The following is a 24,556-nucleotide window of genomic DNA, read 5'->3' as shown; positions in this document are numbered from 1 at the left end:
TATATGCTGAGCACTTGTTTGCTGCTTTTCCTTCACTCTGCAGTCCAACTCCTCCCATAGTCACTTTACCCCTACCGGTTAGTGGAGGTAATTTGTACTTGTAGGTAGGGGTAAAGTGACTATGCATAGAAAGAGGGGGTCAATGTAAGTAGTCAGCAGTCTCATAGCATGGGGGTAGAAGGCCTTTTGGACCTAGACTCGGCATTCCGGTACTGTTTGCCGTGCAGTAGCAGAGAGAACAGTTTACGACTTGGGTGACTGGAGTCTGACAATTTTTTGGGGCCTTCCTCTGACACCGCCTAGTATATAAGTCCTGGATGACAGGAATCTTGGCCCCAGTGATGTATTGGGCCATACGCACTACCCTCTGTTGCGCCTTACGATCAGATGACGAACAGTTGTCATACAAAAAGGTGATAAAACCGGTCAGGATGCTCTCAATGGTGCAGCTGTAGAACATTATGAGGATCTGGGGACCATGCCAATTCTTTTCAGTCTCCTGAGGGGGGAAAGGTGTTGTCGTGCCCTCTTCACGACTGTCTTCGTGTGTTCGGACCATGATAGTTTGTTGGGGATGTGGACACCAAGGAAATTAACTCTCGACCGGCTCCACTACAGCCCATCGATGTTAATCGGGGCGTGTTCAGCCCTCCTTTTCCTGTAGTCCAAGATCATCTCCTTTGTCTTGATCACATTGAGGGAGAGGTTGTTATCCTGGCACCAGAGGATTGTTTCCTCTTCATCACTGTGTTGGTGTGTTGTTACCTCTTCATCACTGTGTTGGTGTGTTGTTACCTCTTCATCACTGTGTTGGTGTGTTGTTACCTCTTCATCACTGTGTTGGTGTGTTGTTACCTCTTCATCACTGTGTTGGTGTGTTGTTTCCTATTCATCACTGTGTTGTTACCTCTTCATCACTGTGTTGGTGTGTTGTTTCCTCTTCATCACTGTGTTGTTTCCTCTTCATCACTGTTTGTTTCCTCTTCATCACTTTGTTGTTTCCTCTTCATCACTATGTTGGTGTGTTGTTTCCTCTTCATCACTGTGTTGTTTCCTCTTCATCACTGTGTTGTTTCCTCTTCATCACTGTGTTGGTGTGTTGTTTCCTCTTCATCACTGTGTTGGTGTGTTGTTTCCTCTTCATCACTGTGTTGTTTCCTCTTCATCACTGTGTTGTTTCCTCTTCATCACTGTGTTGGTGTGTTGTTTCCTCTTGATCACTGTGTTGGTGTGTGGTGCCCTCTTCATCACTGTGTTGGTGTGTTGTTTCCTCTTCATCACTATGTTGGTGTGTGGTGCCCTCTTCATCACTAGGTTGGTGTGTTGTTTCCTCTTCATCACTGTGTTGGTGTGTTGTTTCCTCTTCATCACTGTGTTGGTGTGTTGTTTCCTCTTCATCACTGTGTTGGTGTGTGGTGCCCTCTTCATCACTGTGTTGGTGTGTTGTTTCCTCTTCATCACTGTGTTGGTGTGTTGTTTCCTCTTCATCACTGTGTTGTTTCCTCTTCATCACTGTGTTGTTTCCTCTTCATCACTGTGTTGTTTCCTCTTCATCACTGTGTTGTTTCCTCTTCATCACTGTGTTGGTGTGTTGTTTCCTCTTCATCACTGTGTTGGTGTGTGGTGCCCTCTTCATCACTGTGTTGGTGTGTTGTTTCCTCTTCATCACTGTGTTGGTGTGTTGTTTCCTCTTCATCACTGTGTTGGTGTGTGGTGCCCTCTTCATCACTATGTTGGTGTGTGGTGCCCTCTTCATCACTGTGTTGGTGTGTTGTTTCCTCTTCATCACTGTGTTGGTGTGTTGTTTCCTCTTCATCACTGTGTTGGTGTGTTGTTTCCTCTTCATCACTGTGTTGGTGTGTTGTTTCCTCTTCATCACTGTGTTGGTGTGTTGTTTCCTCTTCATCACTGTGTTGGTGTGTTGTTTCCTCTTCATCACTGTGTTGTTTCCTCTTCATCACTGTGTTGGTGTGTGGTGCCCTCTTCATCACTGTGTTGGTGTGTTGTTTCCTCTTCATCACTGTGTTGGTGTGTGGTGCCCTCTTCATCACTGTGTTGTTTCCTCTTCATCACTGTGTTGGTGTGTTGTTTCCTCTTCATCACTGTGTTGGTGTGTTGTTTCCTCTTCATCACTGTGTTGTTTCCTCTTCATCACTGTGTTGTTTCCTCTTCATCACTAGGTTGGTGTGTTGTTTCCTCTTCATCACTGTGTTGGTGTGTTGTTTCCTCTTCATCACTGTGTTGGTGTGTTGTTTCCTCTTCATCACTGTGTTGTTTCCTCTTCATCACTGTGTTGGTGTGTGGTGCCCTCTTCATCACTGTGTTGGTGTGTTGTTTCCTCTTCATCACTGTGTTGGTGTGTGGTGCCCTCTTCATCACTATGTTGGTGTGTGGTGCCCTCTTCATCACTGTGTTGGTGTGTTGTTTCCTCTTCATCACTGTGTTGTTTCCTCTTCATCACTGTGTTGGTGTGTTGTTTCCTCTTCATCACTGTGTTGGTGTGTTGTTTCCTCTTCATCACTGTGTTGGTGTGTTGTTTCCTCTTCATCACTGTGTTGGTGTGTTGTTTCCTCTTCATCACTGTGTTGTTTCCTCTTCATCACTGTGTTGGTGTGTGGTGCCCTCTTCATCACTGTGTTGGTGTGTTGTTTCCTCTTCATCACTGTGTTGGTGTGTGGTGCCCTCTTCATCACTGTGTTGTTTCCTCTTCATCACTGTGTTGGTGTGTTGTTTCCTCTTCATCACTGTGTTGGTGTGTTGTTTCCTCTTCATCACTGTGTTGTTTCCTCTTCATCACTGTGTTGTTTCCTCTTCATCACTAGGTTGGTGTGTTGTTTCCTCTTCATCACTGTGTTGGTGTGTTGTTTCCTCTTCATCACTGTGTTGGTGTGTTGTTTCCTCTTCATCACTGTGTTGGTGTGTGGTGCCCTCTTCATCACTGTGTTGGTGTGTTGTTTCCTCTTCATCACTGTGTTGGTGTGTTGTTTCCTCTTCATCACTGTGTTGGTGTGTGGTGCCCTCTTCATCACTGTGTTTTTTCCTCTTCATCACTGTGTTGGTGTGTTGTTTCCTCTTCATCACTGTGTTGGTGTGTTGTTTCCTCTTCATCACTGTGTTGTTTCCTCTTCATCACTGTGTTGGTGTGTTGTTTCCTCTTCATCACTGTGTTGGTGTGTTGTTTCCTCTTCATCACTGTGTTGGTGTGTTGTTTCCTCTTCATCACTGTGTTGTTTCCTCTTCATCAATGTGTTGGTGTGTTGTTTCCTCTTCATCACTGTGTTGTTTCCTCTTCATCACTGTGTTGGTGTGTTGTTTCCTCTTCATCACTGTGTTGTTTCCTCTTCATCACTGTGTTGGTGTGTTGTTTCCTCTTCATCACTAGGTTGGTGTGTTGTTTCCTCTTCATCACTGTGTTGTTTCCTCTTCATCACTGTGTTGGTGTGTTGTTTCCTCTTCATCACTGTGTTGGTGTGTTGTTTCCTCTTCATCACTGTGTTGTTTCCTCTTCATCACTGTGTTGGTGTGTGGTACCCTCTTCATCACTGTGTTGTTTCCTCTTCATCACTGTGTTGGTGTGTTGTTTCCTCTTCATCACTGTGTTGTTTCCTCTTCATCACTGTGTTGTTTCCTCTTCATCACTGTGTTGGTGTGTTGTTTCCTCTTCATCACTGTGTTGTTTCCTCTTCATCACTGTGTGTTGTTGTTTCCTCTTCATCACTGTGTTGTTTCCTCTTCATCACTGTGTTGGTGTGTTGTTTCCTCTTCATCACTGTGTTGTTTCCTCTTCATCACTGTGTTGGTGTGTTGTTTCCTCTTCATCACTGTGTTGTTTCCTCTTCATCACTGTGTTGGTGTGTTGTTTCCTCTTCATCACTGTGTTGGTGTGTTGTTTCCTCTTCATCACTGTGTTGTTTCCTCTTCATCACTGTGTTGTTTCCTCTTCATCACTGTGTTGGTGTGTTGTTTCCTCTTCATCACTGTGTTGTTTCCTCTTCATCACTGTGTTGTTTCCTCTTCATCACTGTGTTGGTGTGTTGTTTCCTCTTCATCACTGTGTTGGTGTGTTGTTTCCTCTTCATCACTGTGTTGGTGTGTTGTTTCCTCTTCATCACTGTGTTGTTTCCTCTTTATCACTGTGTTGGTGTGTTGTTTCCCTCAGAACAGCGAGAAACCTTTGAATAGTCAGAACCTTCAGAACAGCCCGAGACCTCAGAACATCCAGAACCCTCAGAACAGCCAGAGACATCAGAACAGTCAGAACCCTCAGAACAGCCAGAACCCTCAGAACAGTCAGAACCCTTAGAACAGCCAGAATCATTTGAACAGTCAGAACCCTCAGAACAGCCAGAACCCTCAGAACAGTCAGAACCCTCAGAACAGCCAGAGACCTCTGAACAGTCAGAACCCTTAGAACAGCCAGAACCCTCAGAACAGTCAGAACCCTCAGAACAGCCAGAATCATTTGAACAGTCAGAACCCTCAGAACAGCCAGAACCCTCAGAACAGTCAGAACCCTCAGAACAGTCAGAACCCTCAGAATATTCAGAACCCTCAGAACAGCCTGAACCCTCAGAACAGCCAGAACCCTCAGAACAGTCAGAACCCTCAGAACAGCCAGAACCCTCAGAACAGTCAGAACCCTCAGAACAGTCAGAACCCTCAGAATATTCAGAACCCTCAGAACAGTCAGAACCCTCAGAACAGCCAGAGACCTCAGAATAGTCAAAACCCTCAGAACAGCCTGAACCATCAGAACAGCCTGAACCCTCAGAACAGCCTGAACCCTCAGAACAGCCTGAACCCTCAGAATAGTCAGAACCCTCAGAATAGTCAGAACCCTCAGAACAGCCTGAACCCTCAGAACAGTCAGAACCCTCAGAACACCCGGAACCCTCAGAACAGTCAGAACCCTCAGAACAGCCTGAACCCTCAGAACAGTCAGAACCCTCAGAACAGCCTGAACCCTCAGAACAGTCAGAACCCTCAGAACAGCCTGAACCCTCACAACAGTCAGAACCCTCAGAACAGTCAGAACCCTCAGAACAGCCAGAGACCTCAGAATAGTCAAAACCCTCAGAACAGCCTGAACCCTCAGAACAGCCTGAACCCTCAGAACAGTCAGAACCCTCAGAACAGTGAGAACCCTCAGAACAGCCTGAACCCTCAGAACAGCCTGAACCCTCAGAATAGTCAGAACCCTCAGAATAGTCAGAACCCTCAGAACAGCCTGAACCCTCAGAACAGTCAGAACCCTCAGAACAGCCTGAACCCTCAGAACAGTCAGAACCCTCAGAACAGCCAGAGACCTCTGAACAGTCAGAACCCTTAGAACAGCCAGAACCCTCAGAACAGTCAGAACCCTCAGAACAGCCAGAATCATTTGAACAGTCAGAACCCTCAGAACAGCCAGAACCCTCAGAACAGTCAGAACCCTCAGAACAGTCAGAACCCTCAGAATATTCAGAACCCTCAGAACAGCCTGAACCCTCAGAACAGCCAGAACCTTCAGAACAGTCAGAACCCTCAGAACAGCCAGAACCCTCAGAACAGTCAGAACCCTCAGAACAGTCAGAACCCTCAGAATATTCAGAACCCTCAGAACAGTCAGAACCCTCAGAACAGCCAGAGACCTCAGAATAGTCAAAACCCTCAGAACAGCCTGAACCATCAGGACAGCCTGAACCCTCAGAACAGTCAGAACCCTCAGAACAGCCTGAACCCTCAGAACAGCCTGAACCCTCAGAACAGCCTGAACCCTCAGAACAGCCTGAACCCTCAGAACAGTCAGAACCCTCAGAACAGCTTGAACCCTCAGAACAGCCTGAACCCTCAGAATAGTCAGAACCCTCAGAATAGTCAGAACCCTCAGAACAGCCTGAACCCTCAGAACAGTCAGAACCCTCAGAACAGCCTGAACCCTCAGAACAGTCAGAACCCTCAGAACAGCCAGAGACCTCTGAACAGTCAGAACCCTTAGAACAGCCAGAACCCTCAGAACAGTCAGAACCCTCAGAACAGCCAGAATCATTTGAACAGTCAGAACCCTCAGAACTAGCCAGAACCCTCAGAACAGTCAGAACCCTCAGAACAGTCAGAACCCTCAGAATATTCAGAACCCTCAGAACAGCCTGAACCCTCAGAACAGCCAGAACCTTCAGAACAGTCAGAACCCTCAGAACAGCCAGAACCCTCAGAACAATCAGAACCCTCAGAACAGTCAGAACCCTCAGAATATTCAGAACCCTCAGAACAGTCGGAACCCTCAGAACAGCCAGAGACCTCAGAATAGTCAAAACCCTCAGAACAGCCTGAACCATCAGAACAGCCTGAACCCTCAGAACAGTCAGAACCATCAGAACAGCCTGAACCCTCAGAACAGCCTGAACCCTCAGAACAGCCTGAACCCTCAGAACAGTCAGAACCCTCAGAACAGCCTGAACCCTCAGAACAGCCTGAACCCTCAGAATAGTCAGAACCCTCAGAATAGTCAGAACCCTCAGAACAGCCTGAACCCTCAGAACAGTCAGAACCCTCAGAACAGCCGGAACCCTCAGAACAGTCGGAACCCTCAGAACAGCCTGAACCCTCAGAAGAGTCAGAACCCTCAGAACAGCCTGAACCCTCAGAACAGTCAGAACCCTCAGAACAGCCTGAACCCTCACAACAGTCAGAACCCTCAGAACAGTCAGAACCCTCAGAACAGCCAGAGACCTCAGAATAGTCAAAACCCTCAGAACAGCCTGAACCCTCAGAACAGCCTGAACCCTCAGAACAGTCAGAACCCTCAGAACAGCCTGAACCCTCAGAACAGCCTCAACCCTCAGAATAGTCAGAACCCTCAGAATAGTCAGAACCCTCAGAACAGCCTGAACTTCTCAGAACAGCCTGAACCCTCAGAATAGTCAGAACCCTCAGAATAGTCAGAACCCTCAGAACAGCCTGAACCCTCAGAACAGTCAGAACCCTCAGAACAGCCTGAACCCTCAGAACAGTCAGAACCCTCAGAACAGCCTGAATCCTCAGAACAGTCAGAACCCTCAGAACAGCCTGAACCCTCAGAATAGTCAGAACCCTCAGAACAGTCAGAACCCTCAGAATAGTCAGAACCCTCAGAACAGCCAGAACCCTCAGAACAGCCAGAACCCTCAGAATAGTCAGAACCCTCAGAACAGTCAGAACCCTCAGAATAGTCAGAACCCTCAGAATAGTCAGAACCCTCAGAACAGTCAGAACCCTCAGAACAGTCAGAACCCTCAGAATAGTCAGAACCCTCAGAACAGCCAGAACCCTCAGAACAGTCAGAACCCTCAGAACAGTCAGAACCCTCAGAACAGCCTGAACCCTCAGAACAGTCAGAACCCTCAGAACAGCCTGAACCCTCAGAATAGTCAGAACCCTCAGAACAGTCAGAACCCTCAGAATAGTCAGAACCCTCAGAACAGCCAGAACCCTCAGAACAGCCAGAACCCTCAGAATAGTCAGAACCCTCAGAACAGTCAGAACCCTCAGAATAGTCAGAACCCTCAGAATAGTCAGAACCCTCAGAACAGTCAGAACCCTCAGAACAGTCAGAACCCTCAGAACAGTCAGAACCCTCAGAATAGTCAGAACCCTCAGAATAGTCAGAACCCTCAGAACAGTCAGAACCCTCAGAACAGTCAGAACCCTCAGAATAGTCAGAACCCTCAGAACAGCCAGAACCCTCAGAACAGTCAGAACCCTCAGAACAGTCAGAACCCTCAGAACAGCCTGAATCCTCAGAACAGTCAGAACCCTCAGAACAGCCTGAACCCTCAGAATAGTCAGAACCCTCAGAACAGTCAGAACCCTCAGAATAGTCAGAACCCTCAGAACAGCCAGAACCCTCAGAATAGTCAGAACCCTCAGAACAGTCAGAACCCTCAGAATAGTCAGAACCCTCAGAACAGTCAGAACCCTCAGAATAGTCAGAACCCTCAGAATAGTCAGAACCCTCAGAACAGTCAGAACCCTCAGAACAGTCAGAACCCTCAGAATAGTCAGAACCCTCAGAACAGCCAGAACCCTCAGAACAGTCAGAACCCTCAGAACAGTCAGAACCCTCAGAACAGCCTGAATCCTCAGAACAGTCAGAACCCTCAGAACAGCCTGAACCCTCAGAATAGTCAGAACCCTCAGAACAGTCAGAACCCTCAGAATAGTCAGAACCCTCAGAACAGCCAGAACCCTCAGAACAGCCAGAACCCTCAGAATAGTCAGAACCCTCAGAACAGTCAGAACCCTCAGAATAGTCAGAACCCTCAGAATAGTCAGAACCCTCAGAACAGTCAGAACCCTCAGAACAGTCAGAACCCTCAGAATAGTCAGAACCCTCAGAATAGTCAGAACCCTCAGAACAGTCAGAACCCTCAGAACAGTCAGAACCCTCAGAATAGTCAGAACCCTCAGAACAGCCAGAACCCTCAGAACAGTCAGAACCCTCAGAACAGTCAGAACCCTCAGAACAGCCTGAATCCTCAGAACAGTCAGAACCCTCAGAACAGCCTGAACCCTCAGAATAGTCAGAACCCTCAGAACAGTCAGAACCCTCAGAATAGTCAGAACCCTCAGAACAGCCAGAACCCTCAGAACAGCCAGAACCCTCAGAATAGTCAGAACCCTCAGAACAGTCAGAACCCTCAGAATAGTCAGAACCCTCAGAATAGTCAGAACCCTCAGAACAGTCAGAACCCTCAGAACAGTCAGAACCCTCAGAATAGTCAGAACCCTCAGAATAGTCAGAACCCTCAGAACAGCCAGAACCCTCAGAGTCAGAACCCTCAGAATAGTCAGAACCCTCAGAACAGCCAGAACCCTCAGAACAGTCAGAACCCTCAGAATAGTCAGAACCCTCAGAACAGCCAGAACCCTCAGAATAGTCAGAACCCTCAGAATAGTCAGAACCCTCAGAACAGTCAGAACCCTCAGAACAGTCAGAACCCTCAGAACAGCCAGAACCCTCAGAACAGTCAGAACCCTCAGAACAGCCAGAACCCTCAGAACAGTCTGAACACTCTGAAGTGGGACAATATGGAGCCAACAGACATGGCAACTCTGCTTCTAGCTCCTAACAAACGTTGCAGTATTTTGTTTTTGTGTCTGTTATTTCTTACATTATTAGCCCAGAATGTTTTTTGTGTTATTACATACAGCCGGAAAGAACTTTTGGATATCAGTGCGGCAGGTTTTTGTTAAATAGCCATCCCGAAATCGGCCTCCACTCAGGACCCTGCCCTGATCTTAGTCACTGTCACTAGCCGGCTACCACCCAGTCACTCAAACCTGTACCGTAGAGGCTGATGCCCTACTGTATACATAGACATGGAATCAATGGTCACTTTAATCATGTTTACATACTGCTTTACTCATCTCATATGTATATACTGTATTCTATTCTACTGTATTTAGGTCAATGCCACTCCGACATTGCTCATCCTAGTATTTAGTTATTTCTTAATTCCATTATTTTAATTTTAGATTTGTGTGTTTGTTGTGAATTATTAGATACTATTGCGCTGTTGAAGATAGGAATACAAATATTTCGCAACACCCGCAATAACATCTGCTAAATATGTGTATGGTGACAAAACACATTAGACAGAAAATAACCACCCACAAAACACAATGGAAAACAGGCTACCTAAATATGGTTCTCAATCAGGGACAACGATAGACAGCTGCCTCTGATTGAGAACCATACCAGGACAAACACAGAAATAGAAAATCATAGACAAACTAACATAGACAACCCACCCAACTCACGTCCTGACCATACTAAAACAACAGACAACCCACCCAACTCACGCCCTGACCACACTAAAACAACAGACAACCCACCCAACTCACGCCCTGACCACACTAAAACAACAGACAACCCACCCAACTCACGCCCTGACCACACTAAAACAACAGACAACCCACCCAACTCACGCCCTGACCATACTAAAACAACAGACAACCCACCCAACTCATGCCCTGACCACACTAAAACAACAGACAACCCACCCAACTCACGCCCTGACCATACTAAAACAACAGACAACCCACCCAACTCACGCCCTGACCACACTAAAACAACAGACAACCCACCCAACTCACGCCCTGACCATACTAAAACAACAGACAACCCACCCAACTCACGCTCTGACCATACTAAAACAACAGACAACCCACCCAACTCACGCCCTGACCACACTAAAACAACAGACAACCCACCCAACTCACGCCCTGACCACACTAAAACAACAGACAACCCACCCAACTCACGCCCTGACCATACTAAAACAACAGACAACCCACCCAACTCACGCTCTGACCATACTAAAACAACAGACAACCCACCCAACTCACGCTCTGACCATACTAAAACAACAGACAACCCACCCAACTCACGTCCTGACCACACTAAAACAAAAGACAAAACAAAGGAACTAAGGTCAGAACGTGACAGTATGTGACCAATTTGATATGATTTGAAAACTCAGGTTTCCTTCCTGTCCTCTCAGTGGGCAGTAAGAGGGTTAACCAGCCCGACTACTTATAAGGAGAGGCTATACTTTCCCCTGCCCACAAGGCATGGCTCTGTCATCTCCAGAACAACAGTTGGTGGTTTACCAGTTGTTATTGACTAGCAGAGCTGGACAGTTGGACACCTCCTGTTGGGTGTATCAGGTGGCAAGGCAGAGCAGCAGACGGACAAACACCCTGTGTTAGGCTGTAAACATTGTGAAACACACCACAAAAAGTCGTTCACTATATAAGGAATAACGTGCTATTTGGGACAGGACATACAATTGAAGTCGGAGGTTTACATACACCTTAGCCAAATACATTTAAACTCAGTTGTTCACAATTCCTGACATTTAATCCTTGTAAAAATGCCCTGTCTTAGGTCAGATAGGATCAGCACTTTATTATAAGAATGTGAAATGTCAGAATAATTAGTAGAGAGAATGATTTATTTCAGCTTTTATTTCTTTCATCACATGGACCTGTTTACATGGGTTATAACACTGTGGGCCTGTTTACATGGGTTATAACACTGTGGGCCTGTTTACATGGGTTATACACTGTGGGCCATGGGTTATAACACTGTGGGCCATGGGTTATAACACTGTGGGCCATGGGTTATAACACTGTGGACCTGTTTACATGGGTTATAACACTGTGGGCCTGTTTACATGGGTTATAACACTGTGGGCCTGTTTACATGGGTTATAACACTGTGGGCCTGTTTACATGGGTTATGACACTGTGGGCCTGTTTACATGGGTTATGACACTGTGGGCCTGTTTACATGGGTTATAACACTGTGGACCTGTTTACATGGGTTATGACACTGTGGACCTGTTTACATGGGTTATAACACTGTGGGCCTGTTTACATGGGTTATAACACTGTGGGCCTGTTTACATGGGTTATAACACTGTGGGCCTGTTTACATGGGTTATAACACTGTGGGCCTGTTTACATGGGTTATAACACTGTGGACCTGTTTACATGGGTTATGACACTGTGGACCTGTTTACATGGGTTATAACACTGTGGGCCTGTTTACATGGGTTATAACACTGTGGGCCTGTTTACATGGGTTATAACACTGTGGACCTGTTTACATGGGTTATAACACTGTGGGCCTGTTTACATGGGTTATGACACTGTGGGCCTGTTTACATGGGTTATAACACTGTGGGCCTGTTTACATGGGTTATAACACTGTGGGCCTGTTTACATGGGTTATAACACTGTGGACCTGTTTACATGGGTTATAACACTGTGGGCCTGTTTACATGGGTTATAACACTGTGGACCTGTTTACATGGGTTATAACACTGTGGACCTGTTTACATGGGTTATAACACTGTGGACCTGTTTACATGGGTTATAACACTGTGGACCTGTTTACATGGGTTATAACACTGTGGACCTGTTTACATGGGTTATAACACTGTGGGCCTGTTTACATGGGTTATAACACTGTGGGCCTGTTTACATGGGTTATAACACTGTGGGCCTGTTTACATGGGTTATGACACTGTGGGCCTGTTTACATGGGTTATAACACTGTGGGCCTGTTTACATGGGTTATGACACTGTGGGCCTGTTTACATGGGTTATGACACTGTGGGCCTGTTTACATGGGTTATGACACTGTGGGCCTGTTTACATGGGTTATGACACTGTGGGCCTGTTTACATGGGTTATGACACTGTGGGCCTGTTTACATGGGTTATAACACTATGGGCCTGTTTACATGGGTTATAACACTGTGGGCCTGTTTACATGGGTTATAACACTGTGGGCCTGTTTACATGGGTTATAACACTGTGGGCCTGTTTACATGGTTTATAACACTGTGGGCCTGTTTACATGGGTTATAACACTGTGGGCCTGTTTACATGGGTTATGACACTGTGGGCCTGTTTACATGGGTTATAACACTGTGGGCCTGTTTACATGGTTTATAACACTCTGGGCCTGTTTACATGGGTTATAACACTGTGGGCCTGTTTACATGGGTTATAACACTGTGGGCCTGTTTACATGGGTTATAACACTGTGGGCCTGTTTACATGGGTTATAACACTGTGGGCCTGTTTACATGGGTTATAACACTGTGGGCCTGTTTACATGGGTTATAACACTGTGGGCCTGTTTACATGGGTTATGACACTGTGGGCCTGTTTACATGGTTTATAACACTGTGGGCCTGTTTACATGGGTTATGACACTGTGGGCCTGTTTACATGGGTTATAACACTGTGGGCCTGTTTACATGGGTTATAACACTGTGGGCCATGGGTTATGACACTGTGGGCCTGTTTACATGGGTTATAACACTGTGGGCCTGTTTACATGGGTTATAACACTGTGGGCCTGTTTACATGGGTTATAACACTGTGGGCCATGGGTTATGACACTGTGGGCCTGTTTACATGGGTTATAACACTGTGGGCCTGTTTACATGGGTTATAACACTGTGGGCCTGTTTACATGGGTTATAACACTGTGGGCCTGTTTACATGGGTTATAACACTGTGGGCCTGTTTACATGGGTTATAACACTGTGGGCCTGTTTACATGGGTTATGACACTGTGGGCCTGTTTACATGGGTTATAACACTGTGGGCCTGTTTACATGGGTTATAACACTGTGGGCCTGTTTACATGGGTTATAACACTGTGGGCCTGTTTACATGGGTTATAACACTGTGGGCCTGTTTACATGGGTTATAACACTGTGGGCCTGTTTACATGGGTTATGACACTGTGGGCCTGTTTACATGGGTTATGACACTGTGGGCCTGTTTACATGGGTTATAACACTGTGGGCCTGTTTACATGGGTTATGACACTGTGGGCCTGTTTACATGGGTTATAACACTGTGGGCCTGTTTACATGGGTTATAACACTGTGGGCCTGTTTACATGGGTTATAACACTGTGGGCCTGTTTACATGGGTTATGACACTGTGGGCCTGTTTACATGGGTTATGACACTGTGGGCCTGTTTACATGGGTTATAACACTGTGGACCTGTTTACATGGGTTATGACACTGTGGACCTGTTTACATGGGTTATAACACTGTGGGCCTGTTTACATGGGTTATAACACTGTGGGCCTGTTTACATGGGTTATAACACTGTGGGCCTGTTTACATGGGTTATAACACTGTGGGCCTGTTTACATGGGTTATAACACAGTGGACCTGTTTACATGGGTTATGACACTGTGGACCTGTTTACATGGGTTATAACACTGTGGGCCTGTTTACATGGGTTATAACACTGTGGGCCTGTTTACATGGGTTATAACACTGTGGACCTGTTTACATGGGTTATAACACTGTGGGCCTGTTTACATGGGTTATGACACTGTGGGCCTGTTTACATGGGTTATAACACTGTGGGCCTGTTTACATGGGTTATAACACTGTGGGCCTGTTTACATGGGTTATAACACTGTGGACCTGTTTACATGGGTTATAACACTGTGGGCCTGTTTACATGGGTTATAACACTGTGGACCTGTTTACATGGGTTATAACACTGTGGACCTGTTTACATGGGTTATAACACTGTGGACCTGTTTACATGGGTTATAACACTGTGGACCTGTTTACATGGGTTATAACACTGTGGGCCTGTTTACATGGGTTATAACACTGTGGGCCTGTTTACATGGGTTATAACACTGTGGGCCTGTTTACATGGGTTATGACACTGTGGGCCTGTTTACATGGTTATAACACTGTGGGCCTGTTTACATGGGTTATGACACTGTGGGCCTGTTTACATGGGTTATGACACTGTGGGCCTGTTTACATGGGTTATGACACTGTGGGCCTGTTTACATGGGTTATGACACTGTGGGCCTGTTTACATGGGTTATGACACTGTGGGCCTGTTTACATGGGTTATAACACTATGGGCCTGTTTACATGGGTTATAACACTGTGGGCCTGTTTACATGGGTTATAACACTGTGGGCCTGTTTACATGGGTTATAACACTGTGGGCCTGTTTACATGGTTTATAACACTGTGGGCCTGTTTACATGGGTTATAACACTGTGGGCCTGTTTACATGGGTTATGACACTGTGGGCCTGTTTACATGGGTTATAACACTGTGGGCCTGTTTACATGGTTTATAACACTCTGGGCCTGTTTACATGGGTTATAACACTGTGGGCCTGTTTACATGGGTTATAACACTGTGGGCCTGTTTACATGGGTTATAACACTGTGGGCCTGTTTACATGGGTTATAACACTGTGGGCCTGTTTACATGGGTTATAACACTGTGGGCCTGTTTACATGGGTTATAACACTGTGGGCCTGTTTACATGGGTTATGACACTGTGGGCCTGTTTACATGGTTTATAACACTGTGGGCCTGTTTACATGGGTTATGACACTGTGGGCCTGTTTACATGGGTTATAACACTGTGGGCCTGTTTACATGGGTTATAACACTGTGGGCCATGGGTTATGACACTGTGGGCCTGTTTACATGGGTTATAACACTGTGGGCCTGTTTACATGGGTTATAACACTGTGGGCCTGTTTACATGGGTTATAACACTGTGGGCCTGTTTTATGACACTGTGGGCCTGTTTACAATAACACTGTGGGCCTGTTTACATGGGTTATAACACTGTGGGCCTGTTTACATGGGTTATAACACTGTGGGCCTGTTTACATGGGTTATAACACTGTGGGCCTGTTTACATGGGTTATAACACTGTGGGCCTGTTTACATGGGTTATGACACTGTGGGCCTGTTTACATGGGTTATAACACTGTGGGCCTGTTTACATGGGTTATAACACTGTGGGCCTGTTTACATGGGTTATAACACTGTGGGCCTGTTTACATGGGTTATAACACTGTGGGCCTGTTTACATGGGTTATAACACTGTGGGCCTGTTTACATGGGTTATGACACTGTGGGCCTGTTTACATGGGTTATGACACTGTGGGCCTGTTTACATGGGTTATAACACTGTGGGCCTGTTTACATGGGTTATGACACTGTGGGCCTGTTTACATGGGTTATAACACTGTGGGCCTGTTTACACTGTGGGCCTTTTATATACACTGTGGGCCTGTTTACATGGGTTATAACACTGTGGGCCTGTTTACATGGGTTATGACACTGTGGGCCTGTTTACATGGGTTATGACACTGTGGGCCTGTTTACATGGGTTATAACACTGTGGGCCTGTTTACATGGTTTATAACACTGTGGGCCTGTTTACATGGGTTATAACACTGTGGGCCTGTTTACATGGGTTATGACAAGGTCCACAATTGTGGCTGTGATTTCATCAGGGACTCTTATTCTTTGCATTCTACCTCTTCCTCTATGATGTCTTCCCCTAACACCACCACTACCACCACCACCACCCCCAACAACACCACCACCACCCCCAACACCACCACCACTACCACCACCACCCCCAACAACACCACCACTACCACCACCACCCCCAACAACACCACCACTACCACCACCACCCCCAACAAACCCACCACCACCACCCCCACCCCACCACCACCACCCCCAACAACACCACCACTACCACCACCACCCCCAACAACACCACCACTACCACCACCACCCCCAACAAACCCACCACCACCACCCCCACCCCACCACCACCACCACCCCCAACAACACCACCACTACCACCACCACCCCCAACAACACCACCACTACCACCACCACCCCCAACAAACCCACCACCCCCAACAAACCCACCACCACCACCCCCACCCCACCACCACCACCACCACCACTACCACCACTACCACCACCACCCCCAACAAACCCACCACCACCACCCCCACCCCACCCCACCACCACCACCACCACCACCACTACCACCACCACCCCCACCCCACCACCACCACCACCACCACCCCCAACAACACTACCACTACCACCACCACCCCCAACAAACCCACCACCACCACCCCCACCCCACCACCACCACCACCACCCCCAACAACACCACCACTACCACCACCACCCCCAACAAACCCACCATCACCACCCCCACCCCACCACCACCACCCCCACCCCCACCCCCACCCCATCACACCTGCCTGCTGCCATTCCTGAGCAAGCTCTGTACTGGTGGTGCCCCGATCCCGCAGCTGAATCAACTTTAGGAGACGGTCCTGGCGCTTGCTGGACTTTCTTGGCCGCCCTGAAGCCTTCTTCACAACAATCGAACCACTCTCCTTGAAGTTCTTGATGATCCGATAAATGGTTGATTTAGGTGCAATCTTACTAGCTGCAATATCCTTATATCCTTGCCTGTGAAGCCCTTTTTGTGCAGAGCAATGATGACGGGGCGTGTTTCCTTGCAGGTAAATCAAATCAAATCAAATGTTATTTGTCACATACACATGGTTAGCAGATGTTAACGCGAGTGTAGCGAAAGGCTTGTGCTTCTAGTTCCGACAATGCAGTAATAACCAACGAGTAATCTAACCAAATGATTCTAACCTAACAAGGTAACCATGATTGACAGAGGAAGAACAATATTTCCAAGCACCACCCTCCTTTTGAAGCTTCCAGTCTGTTATTTGAACTCAATCAGCATGACAGAGTGATCTCCAGCCTTGTCCTCGTCAACACTCACACCTGTGTTAAGGAGAGCATCACTGACATGATGTCAGCTGGTCCTTTTGTGGCAGGGCTGAAATGCAGTGGAAATGTTTTTTGGGGGATTCTGTTCATTTGCATGGCAAAGAGGGACTTTGCAATTAATTGCAATTCATCTGATCACTCTTCATACCATTCTGGAGTATATGCAAATTGCCATCATACAAACTGAGGCAGCAGACTTTGTGAAAATTTATATTTGTGTCATTTTCAAAACTTTTGGCCACAACTGTATATTCCCCACCAGACACACCACTATGGGTTTCTTCACAGTACCCAAACCAAAAATTGATTTAAAAATAGATTTTTCAGTTATGTATAGAGTCATGTCATCATGGAATGATCTGTTACCAGAGGTTACTCAGGTATATATAGAGTCATGTCATCATGGAATGATCTGTTACTAGAGGTTACTCAGGTATATATAGAGTCATGTCATCATGGAATGATCTGTTACCAGAGGTTACTCAGTTATGTATAGAGTCATGTCATCATGGAATGATCTGTTACCAGAGGTTACTCAGGTACATATAGAGTCATGTCATCATGGAATGATCTGTTACTCAGTTATATATAGAGTCATGTCATCATGGAATGATCTGTTACTCAGTTATATATAGAGTCATGTCATCATGGAATGATCTGTTACCAGAGGTTACTCAGTTATATATAGAGTCATGTCATCATGGAATGATCTGTTACCAGAGGTTACTCAGGTACATATAGAGTCATGTCATCATGGAATGATCTGTTACCAGAGGTTACTCAGGTATATATAGAGTCATGTCATCATGGAATGATCTGTTACCAGAGGTTACTCAGTTATATATAGAGTCATGTCATCATGGAATGATCTGTTACCAGAGGTTACTCAGGTATATATAGAGTCATGTCATCACTGTTACATCTGTTATGTATAGAGTCATGTCATCAGGAATGATCTGTTACTTACAGTTATATATAGAGTCATGTCATCATGGAATGATCTGTTACTAGAGGTTACTCAGTTATATATAGTCATGTCATCATGGAATGATCTGTTACCAGAGGTTACTCAGTTATATATAGAGTCATGTCATCATGGAATGATCTGTTACTAGAGGTTACTCAGTTACGTATAGAGTCACATCATCATGGAATGATGACACATGCTTCAAGAGGGCCACCATTGTTCCTGTTCCCAAAAAAGCTAAGGTAACTGAGCTAAACGACTACCGCCCCGTAGCACTCACTTCCTCATCATGAAGTGCTTTGAGAGACTAGTCAAGGACCATATCACCTCCACCCTACCTGACACCCTAGACCCACTCCAATTTGCTTACCGCCCAAATAGGTCCACAGACGATGCAATCTCAACCACACTGCACACTGCCCTAACCCATCTGGACAAGAGGAATACCTATGTGAATGCTGTTCATCGACTACAGCTCGGCATTCAACACCATAGTACCCTCCAAGCTCGTCATCAAGCTCGAGACCCTGGGTCTCGACCCCGCCCTGTGCAACTGGGTACTGGACTTCCTGACGGGCCGCCCCCAGGTGGTGAGGGTAGGCAACAACATCTCCTCCCCGCTGACCCTCAACACGGGGGCCCCACAAGGGTACGTTCTGAGCCCTCTCCTGTACTCCCTGTTCACCCACGACTGCGTGGCCACGCACGCCTCCAACTCAATCATCAAGTTTGCGGACGACACAACAGTGGTAGGCTTGATTACCAACAACGATGAGACGGCCTACAGGGAGGAGGTGAGGGCCCTCGGAGTGTGGTGTCAGGAAAATAACCTCACACTCAACGTCAACAAAACTAAGGAGATGATTGTGGACTTCAGGAAACAGCAGAGGGAACACCCCCCTATCCACATCGATGGAACAGTAGTGGAGAGGGTAGCAAGTTTTAAGTTCCTCGGCATACACATCACAGACAAACTGAATTGGTCCACTCACACAGACAGCGTCGTGAAGAAGGCGCAGTAGCGCCTCTTCAACCTCAGGAGGCTGAAGAAATTCGGCTTGTCACCAAAAGCACTCACAAACTTCTACAGATGCACAATCGAGAGCATCCTGGCAGGCTGTATCACCGCCTGGTACGGCAACTGCTCCTCCCTCAACCGTAAGGCTCTCCAGAGGGTAGTGAGGTCTGCACAACGCATCACCGGGGGCAAACTACCTGCCCTCCAGGACACCTACACCACCCGATGTTACAGGAAGGCCATAAAGATCATCAAGGACATCAACCACCCGAGCCACTGCCTGTTCACCCCGCTATCATCCCGAAGGCGAGGTCAGTACAGGTGCATCAAAGCTGGGACCGAGAGACTGAAAAACAGCTTCTATCTCAAGGCCATCAGACTGTTAAACAGCCACCACTAACATTGAGTGGCTGCTGCCAACACACTGTCATTGTCACTGACCCAACTCCAGCCACTTTAATAATGGGAATTGATGGGAAATGATGTAAATATATCACTAGCCACTTTAAACAATGCTACCTTATATAATGTTACTTACCCTACATTATTCATCTCATATGCATACGTATATACTGTACTCTATATCATCGACTGCATCCTTATGTAATACATGTATCACTAGCCACTTTAACTATGCCACTTTGTTTACTTTGTCTACATACTCATCTCATATGTATATACTGTACTCGATACCATCTACTGTATGCTGCCCTGTACCATCACTCATTCATATATCCTTATGTACATATTCTTTATCCCCTTACACTGTGTATAAGACAGTAGTTTTGGAATTGTTAGTTAGATTACTTGTTGGTTATTACTGCATTGTCGGAACTAGAAGCACAAGCATTTCGCTACACTCGCATTAACATCTGCTAACCATGTGTATGTGACAAATAACATTTGATTTGATTTGATTTGATCTGTTACCAGAGGTTACTCAGTTATATATAGAGTCATGTCATCATGGAATGATCTGTTACCAGAGGTTACTCAGTTATATATAGAGTCATGTCATCGTGGAATGATCTGTTACCAGAGGTTACTCAGGTATATATAGAGTCATGCCATCATGGAATGATCTGTTACCAGAGGTTACTCAGGTATATATAGAGTCATGTCATCATGGAATGATCTGTTACCAGAGGTTACTAAGGTATATATAGAGTCATGTCATCATGGAATGATCTGTTACCAGAGGTTACTAAGGTATATATAGAGTCATGTCATCATGGAATGATCTGTTACCATAGGTTACTCAGTTATGTATAGAGTCATGTCATCATGGAATGATCTGTTACCAGAGGTTACTCAGGTATATATAGAGTCATGTCATCATGGAATGATCTGTTACCAGAGGTTACTCAGGTATATATAGAGTCATGTCATCATGGAATGATCTGTTACCAGAGGTTACTCAGGTATATATAGAGTCATGTCATCATGGAATGATCTGTTACCAGAGGTTACTAAGGTATATATAGAGTCATGTCATCATGGAATGATCTGTTACTAGAGGTTACTCTGGTATATATATATAGAGTCATGTCATCATGGAATGATCTGTTACCAGCCAAATCCAAGATGGCGTAGCAGCCAGACGTCTGTCTTTGTTTTGTCTCGTCCCATGTGTATATATCTTTTTCTTCACATTCTTTTTTAATATTTTTCCTAAACCTCAACTTCAAAATACTTTCCTGCAACCTGCCTCAACCAATGTGGTGTGGATCTGTTTTTTTCTCATAAAGTATTTCTATTTACCTCCGAACTGGAATATCTCAACTGAAGCTAGCTAGCTAACTAGCTACCAGCTATCAGTCAGCTAACCACTGCTAGCGGCCATCAGCAAACCTTAGCTCGGAAAGCTCTCGACAGTTCGTACAACGCGTTTCAAACCAGAGCATACCGGACCTATTTTTCTCTCCATATCCCCAAATTCCTACCCCAAACTCTGAACCATTTCATCTGGATCATCACAGCTAGCTAACCGCAACCAGGGTTGACTAGGGTTTACTGCCGGTACGGGGCACGGAACCCCGCCGATCCTCTACGACTGGAATACCGACATAATTCCAACAGGCCCCTAAGGCGCAATTCCCGCTGAAGGCCCATTCTGCTAACCTGCTAGCTACCTAGAGCTACTTGGAACCCTACTAATTCCACGACTGGTCTATCGGCGTCACCGCACGAAGAGGCAAAGATAGACTTACCCCCATCGCGACGTCCCCCAAAGGCTAAATTGCTCGGCCCGGTTTACTAACTGCTAGCCCCTGCTAACTGCTTGCTTGTTTTGCCCCAGCCTACTAACTGTTAGCGTGTTAGCATCTGCCTGCTAACTGTCTGAATCGCCGTGTTCCCAGTCAGCCCAACCACACACTGGACCCATATGTTCACTTGGCTACGCATGCCTCTCTCTAATATCAATATGCCTTGTCCATTACTGTCCTGGTTAGTGATTACTGTCTTATTTCACTGTAGAGCCTCTAGCCCTGCTCAATATGCCTTAACCAACCATGTTGTTCCACCTCCTACATATGCGATGACATCATCTGGTTTAAACGTCTCTAGAGACTATATCTCTCTCTTCATTACTCAATGCCTAGGTTTACCTCCAATGTACTCACATCCTACCTTACCTTTGTCTGTACAATATGCCTTGAATCTATGCTATCGTGCCCAGAAACCTGCTCCTTTTACTCTCTGTTCCGAACGTGCTAGACGGCCAGTTTGTATAGCATTTAGCCGTAAACTTCTCCTACTTCTCCTCTGTTCCTCTGGTAATGTAGAGGTCAACCCAGGACCTACAGTGCCTAGCGCCACTCCCACTCCCCAGGTGCTCTCATTTGTTGACTTCTGTAACCGTAAAAGCCTTGGTTTCATGCATGTTAACATTAGATGCCTGCTCCCTAAGTTTGTTTTACTCACTGCATTAGCACACTCTGCCAACCCGGATGTCTTAGTCGTGTCTGAATCCTGGCTTAGGAAAACCACCAAAAACCTTGAAATCTCCATCGCTAACTAAAGCATTTTCCGTCGAGATAGAACTGCCAAAGTGGGCGGTGTTGGAATGCACTGTAAAGATAGCCTGCAGAGTTATTACTGTATTACTATCCAAGTCTGTACCCAAACAATTCTAGCTTCTACTTAAAAAAATTAATCTTTCCAGAAACAAGTCTCTCACTGTTGTCGCTTGCTATAGACCTCCCTCTGCCCCCTGCTGTGCCCTCAATACCATATGTGAATTGATTGCCCCCCATCTATCTTCTGAGCTCATGCTACTAGGTGACCTAAACTGAGACATACTTAACACCCCCGCCATCCTACAATCCAAGCTTGATGCCCTCAATCTCACACAAATTATCAATGAACCTACCAGGTACAACCCCAAATCCTTTAACACGGACACCCTCATAGATGTCATCCTAACTAACTCACCCTCCAAATACACCTCTGCTGTTTTCAATCAAGATCTCAGCGATCACTGCCTCATTGCCTGCATCGGTAATGGGTCAGCGGTCAAACGGCCTCCACTCATCACTGTCAAACGCTCCTTAAAACACTTCTGCGAGCAGGCCTTTCTAATTGACCTGGCCAGGGTATCCTGGAATGACATTGACCTCATCCCGTCAGTGATGCCTGGCTATTCTTTAAAAGTGCCTTCCTCACCATCTTAAATAAGCATGCCCCGTTCAAAAAAATGTAGAACTAGGAACAGATATAGTCCTTGGTTCACTCCAGGCCTGACTGCCCTTGACCAGCACAAAAACATCCTGTGGCGTTCTGCATTAGCATTGAATAGACCCCGTGATATGCAACTTTTCAGGGAAGTTAGGAACAAATATACACAGGCAGTTAGGAAAGCTAAGGTTAGCTTTTTCAAACCGAAATGTGCATCCTGTAGTACTAACACTGTAAAGTCCATGGAGAATAAGAATAAGAACACCTCCTCCCAGCTGCCCACTGCTCTGAGGCTAGGAAACACTGTCACCACCGATAAATCCACTATAATTGAGAATTTCAATAAGCATTTCTCTACGGCTGGCCATGCTTTCCACATGGCTACCCCTACCCCGTTCAACTGCCCGGCACCCTCCACAGCAACCCGCCAAAGCCATTTCTCAGTTACCCAAATCCAGATAGCTGATGTTCTGAAAGAGCTGCAAAATCTGGACCCCTACAAATCAGCTGGACAAGACAATCTGGACATTCTCTTTCTAAAATGATCTGCTGAAATTGTTACAACTCCTATTACTAGCCTGTTCAACCTCTCTTTCGTATCGTCTGAGATTCCCAAAGATTGGAAAGCTGCCACGGTCATCCCCCTCTTCAAAGGGGGTGACACTCTAGACCCAAACTGCTACAGACCTATATCTATTCTACTCTGTCTTTCTAAGGTCTTCGAAAGCCAAGTTAACAAACAGATTACCGACCATTTCGAATCCCACCGTACCTTCTCCGCTATGCAGTCTGGTTTCAGAGCTGGTCATGGGTGCACCTCAGCCACGCTCAAGGTCCTAAACGACATCATAACCGCCATCGATAAGAGGCATTACTGTGCAGCCGTATTCATTGACCTGGCCAAGGCTTTCGACTCTGTCAATCACCACATTCTTATTGGCAGACTCGACAGCCTTGGTTTCTGAAGTGATTGCCTCGTCTGGTTTTCCAACAACTTGTCTGATAGAGTTCAGTGTGTCAAATCGGAGGGCCTGTTGTCCGGACCTCTGACAGTCTCTATGGGGGTGCCACAGGGTTCAATCCTCGGGCCGATTCTCTTCTCTGTATACATCAATGATGTTGCTCTTGCTGCTGGTGATTCTCTGGTACACCTCTACGCAGACGACACCATTCTGTATACTTCTGGCCCCTCTTTGGACACTGTGTTAACTAATATTCAGACGACCTTCAATGCCATACAACTCTCCTTCCGTGGCCTCCAACTGCTCTTAAACGCAGGGAAAACTAAATGCATGCTATTCAACCGATCACTGCCTGCACCTGCTCGCCTGTCCAGCATCACTACTCTGGACGGCTCTGACTTAGAATACGTGGACAACTACAAATACCTAGGTGTCTGGTTAGACTGTACACTTTCCTTCTAGACTGTAAACTCTCCTCCTTCCTTCCAGACTCCTTCCAGCATCTCCAATCCAAAATGACATCTAGAATTGGCTTCCTGTATCGCAACAAAGCATCCTTCACTCATGCTGCCAAACATACTCTCGTAAAACTGACCATCCTACTGATCCTCGACATCGTTGATGTTCTATAAAGTAGCCTCCAACACTCTACTCAACAAACTGGATGCAGTCTATCACAGTGCCATCCGTTTTGTCATCAAAGCCCCATACACTACCCACCATTGCGACCTGTACGCTCTCGTTGGTTGG

The 24,556-nt window shown here is 46.3% G+C and overlaps 1 protein-coding gene across 1 annotated transcript in view; it reads left to right on the top strand.

The window, feature by feature from the left end:
- LOC135564037 (sporozoite surface protein 2-like) overlaps positions 1–24,556 on the top strand; it is a 33,450-nt gene that overhangs the window by 2,537 nt on the left and 6,357 nt on the right. Inside the window, exons 2-7 of the mRNA XM_065008436.1 lie at positions 4,682–5,189; positions 5,240–5,315; positions 5,389–5,963; positions 6,141–6,216; positions 6,398–6,901; positions 8,505–9,066. Of these exons, the coding sequence (XP_064864508.1) occupies positions 4,682–5,189; positions 5,240–5,315; positions 5,389–5,963; positions 6,141–6,216; positions 6,398–6,901; positions 8,505–9,066 (2,301 nt within the window). The remainder of the gene's footprint in view (positions 1–4,681; positions 5,190–5,239; positions 5,316–5,388; positions 5,964–6,140; positions 6,217–6,397; positions 6,902–8,504; positions 9,067–24,556) is intronic.

The sequence above is a fragment of the Oncorhynchus nerka genome, linkage group LG23, assembly GCF_034236695.1.
Source record: "Oncorhynchus nerka isolate Pitt River linkage group LG23, Oner_Uvic_2.0, whole genome shotgun sequence".
Taxonomy (NCBI): Eukaryota; Metazoa; Chordata; class Actinopteri; order Salmoniformes; family Salmonidae; genus Oncorhynchus; species Oncorhynchus nerka.
Note: the sequence above shows the minus strand (reverse complement) of the source record. Positions and strands in the feature narration are given on the sequence as shown.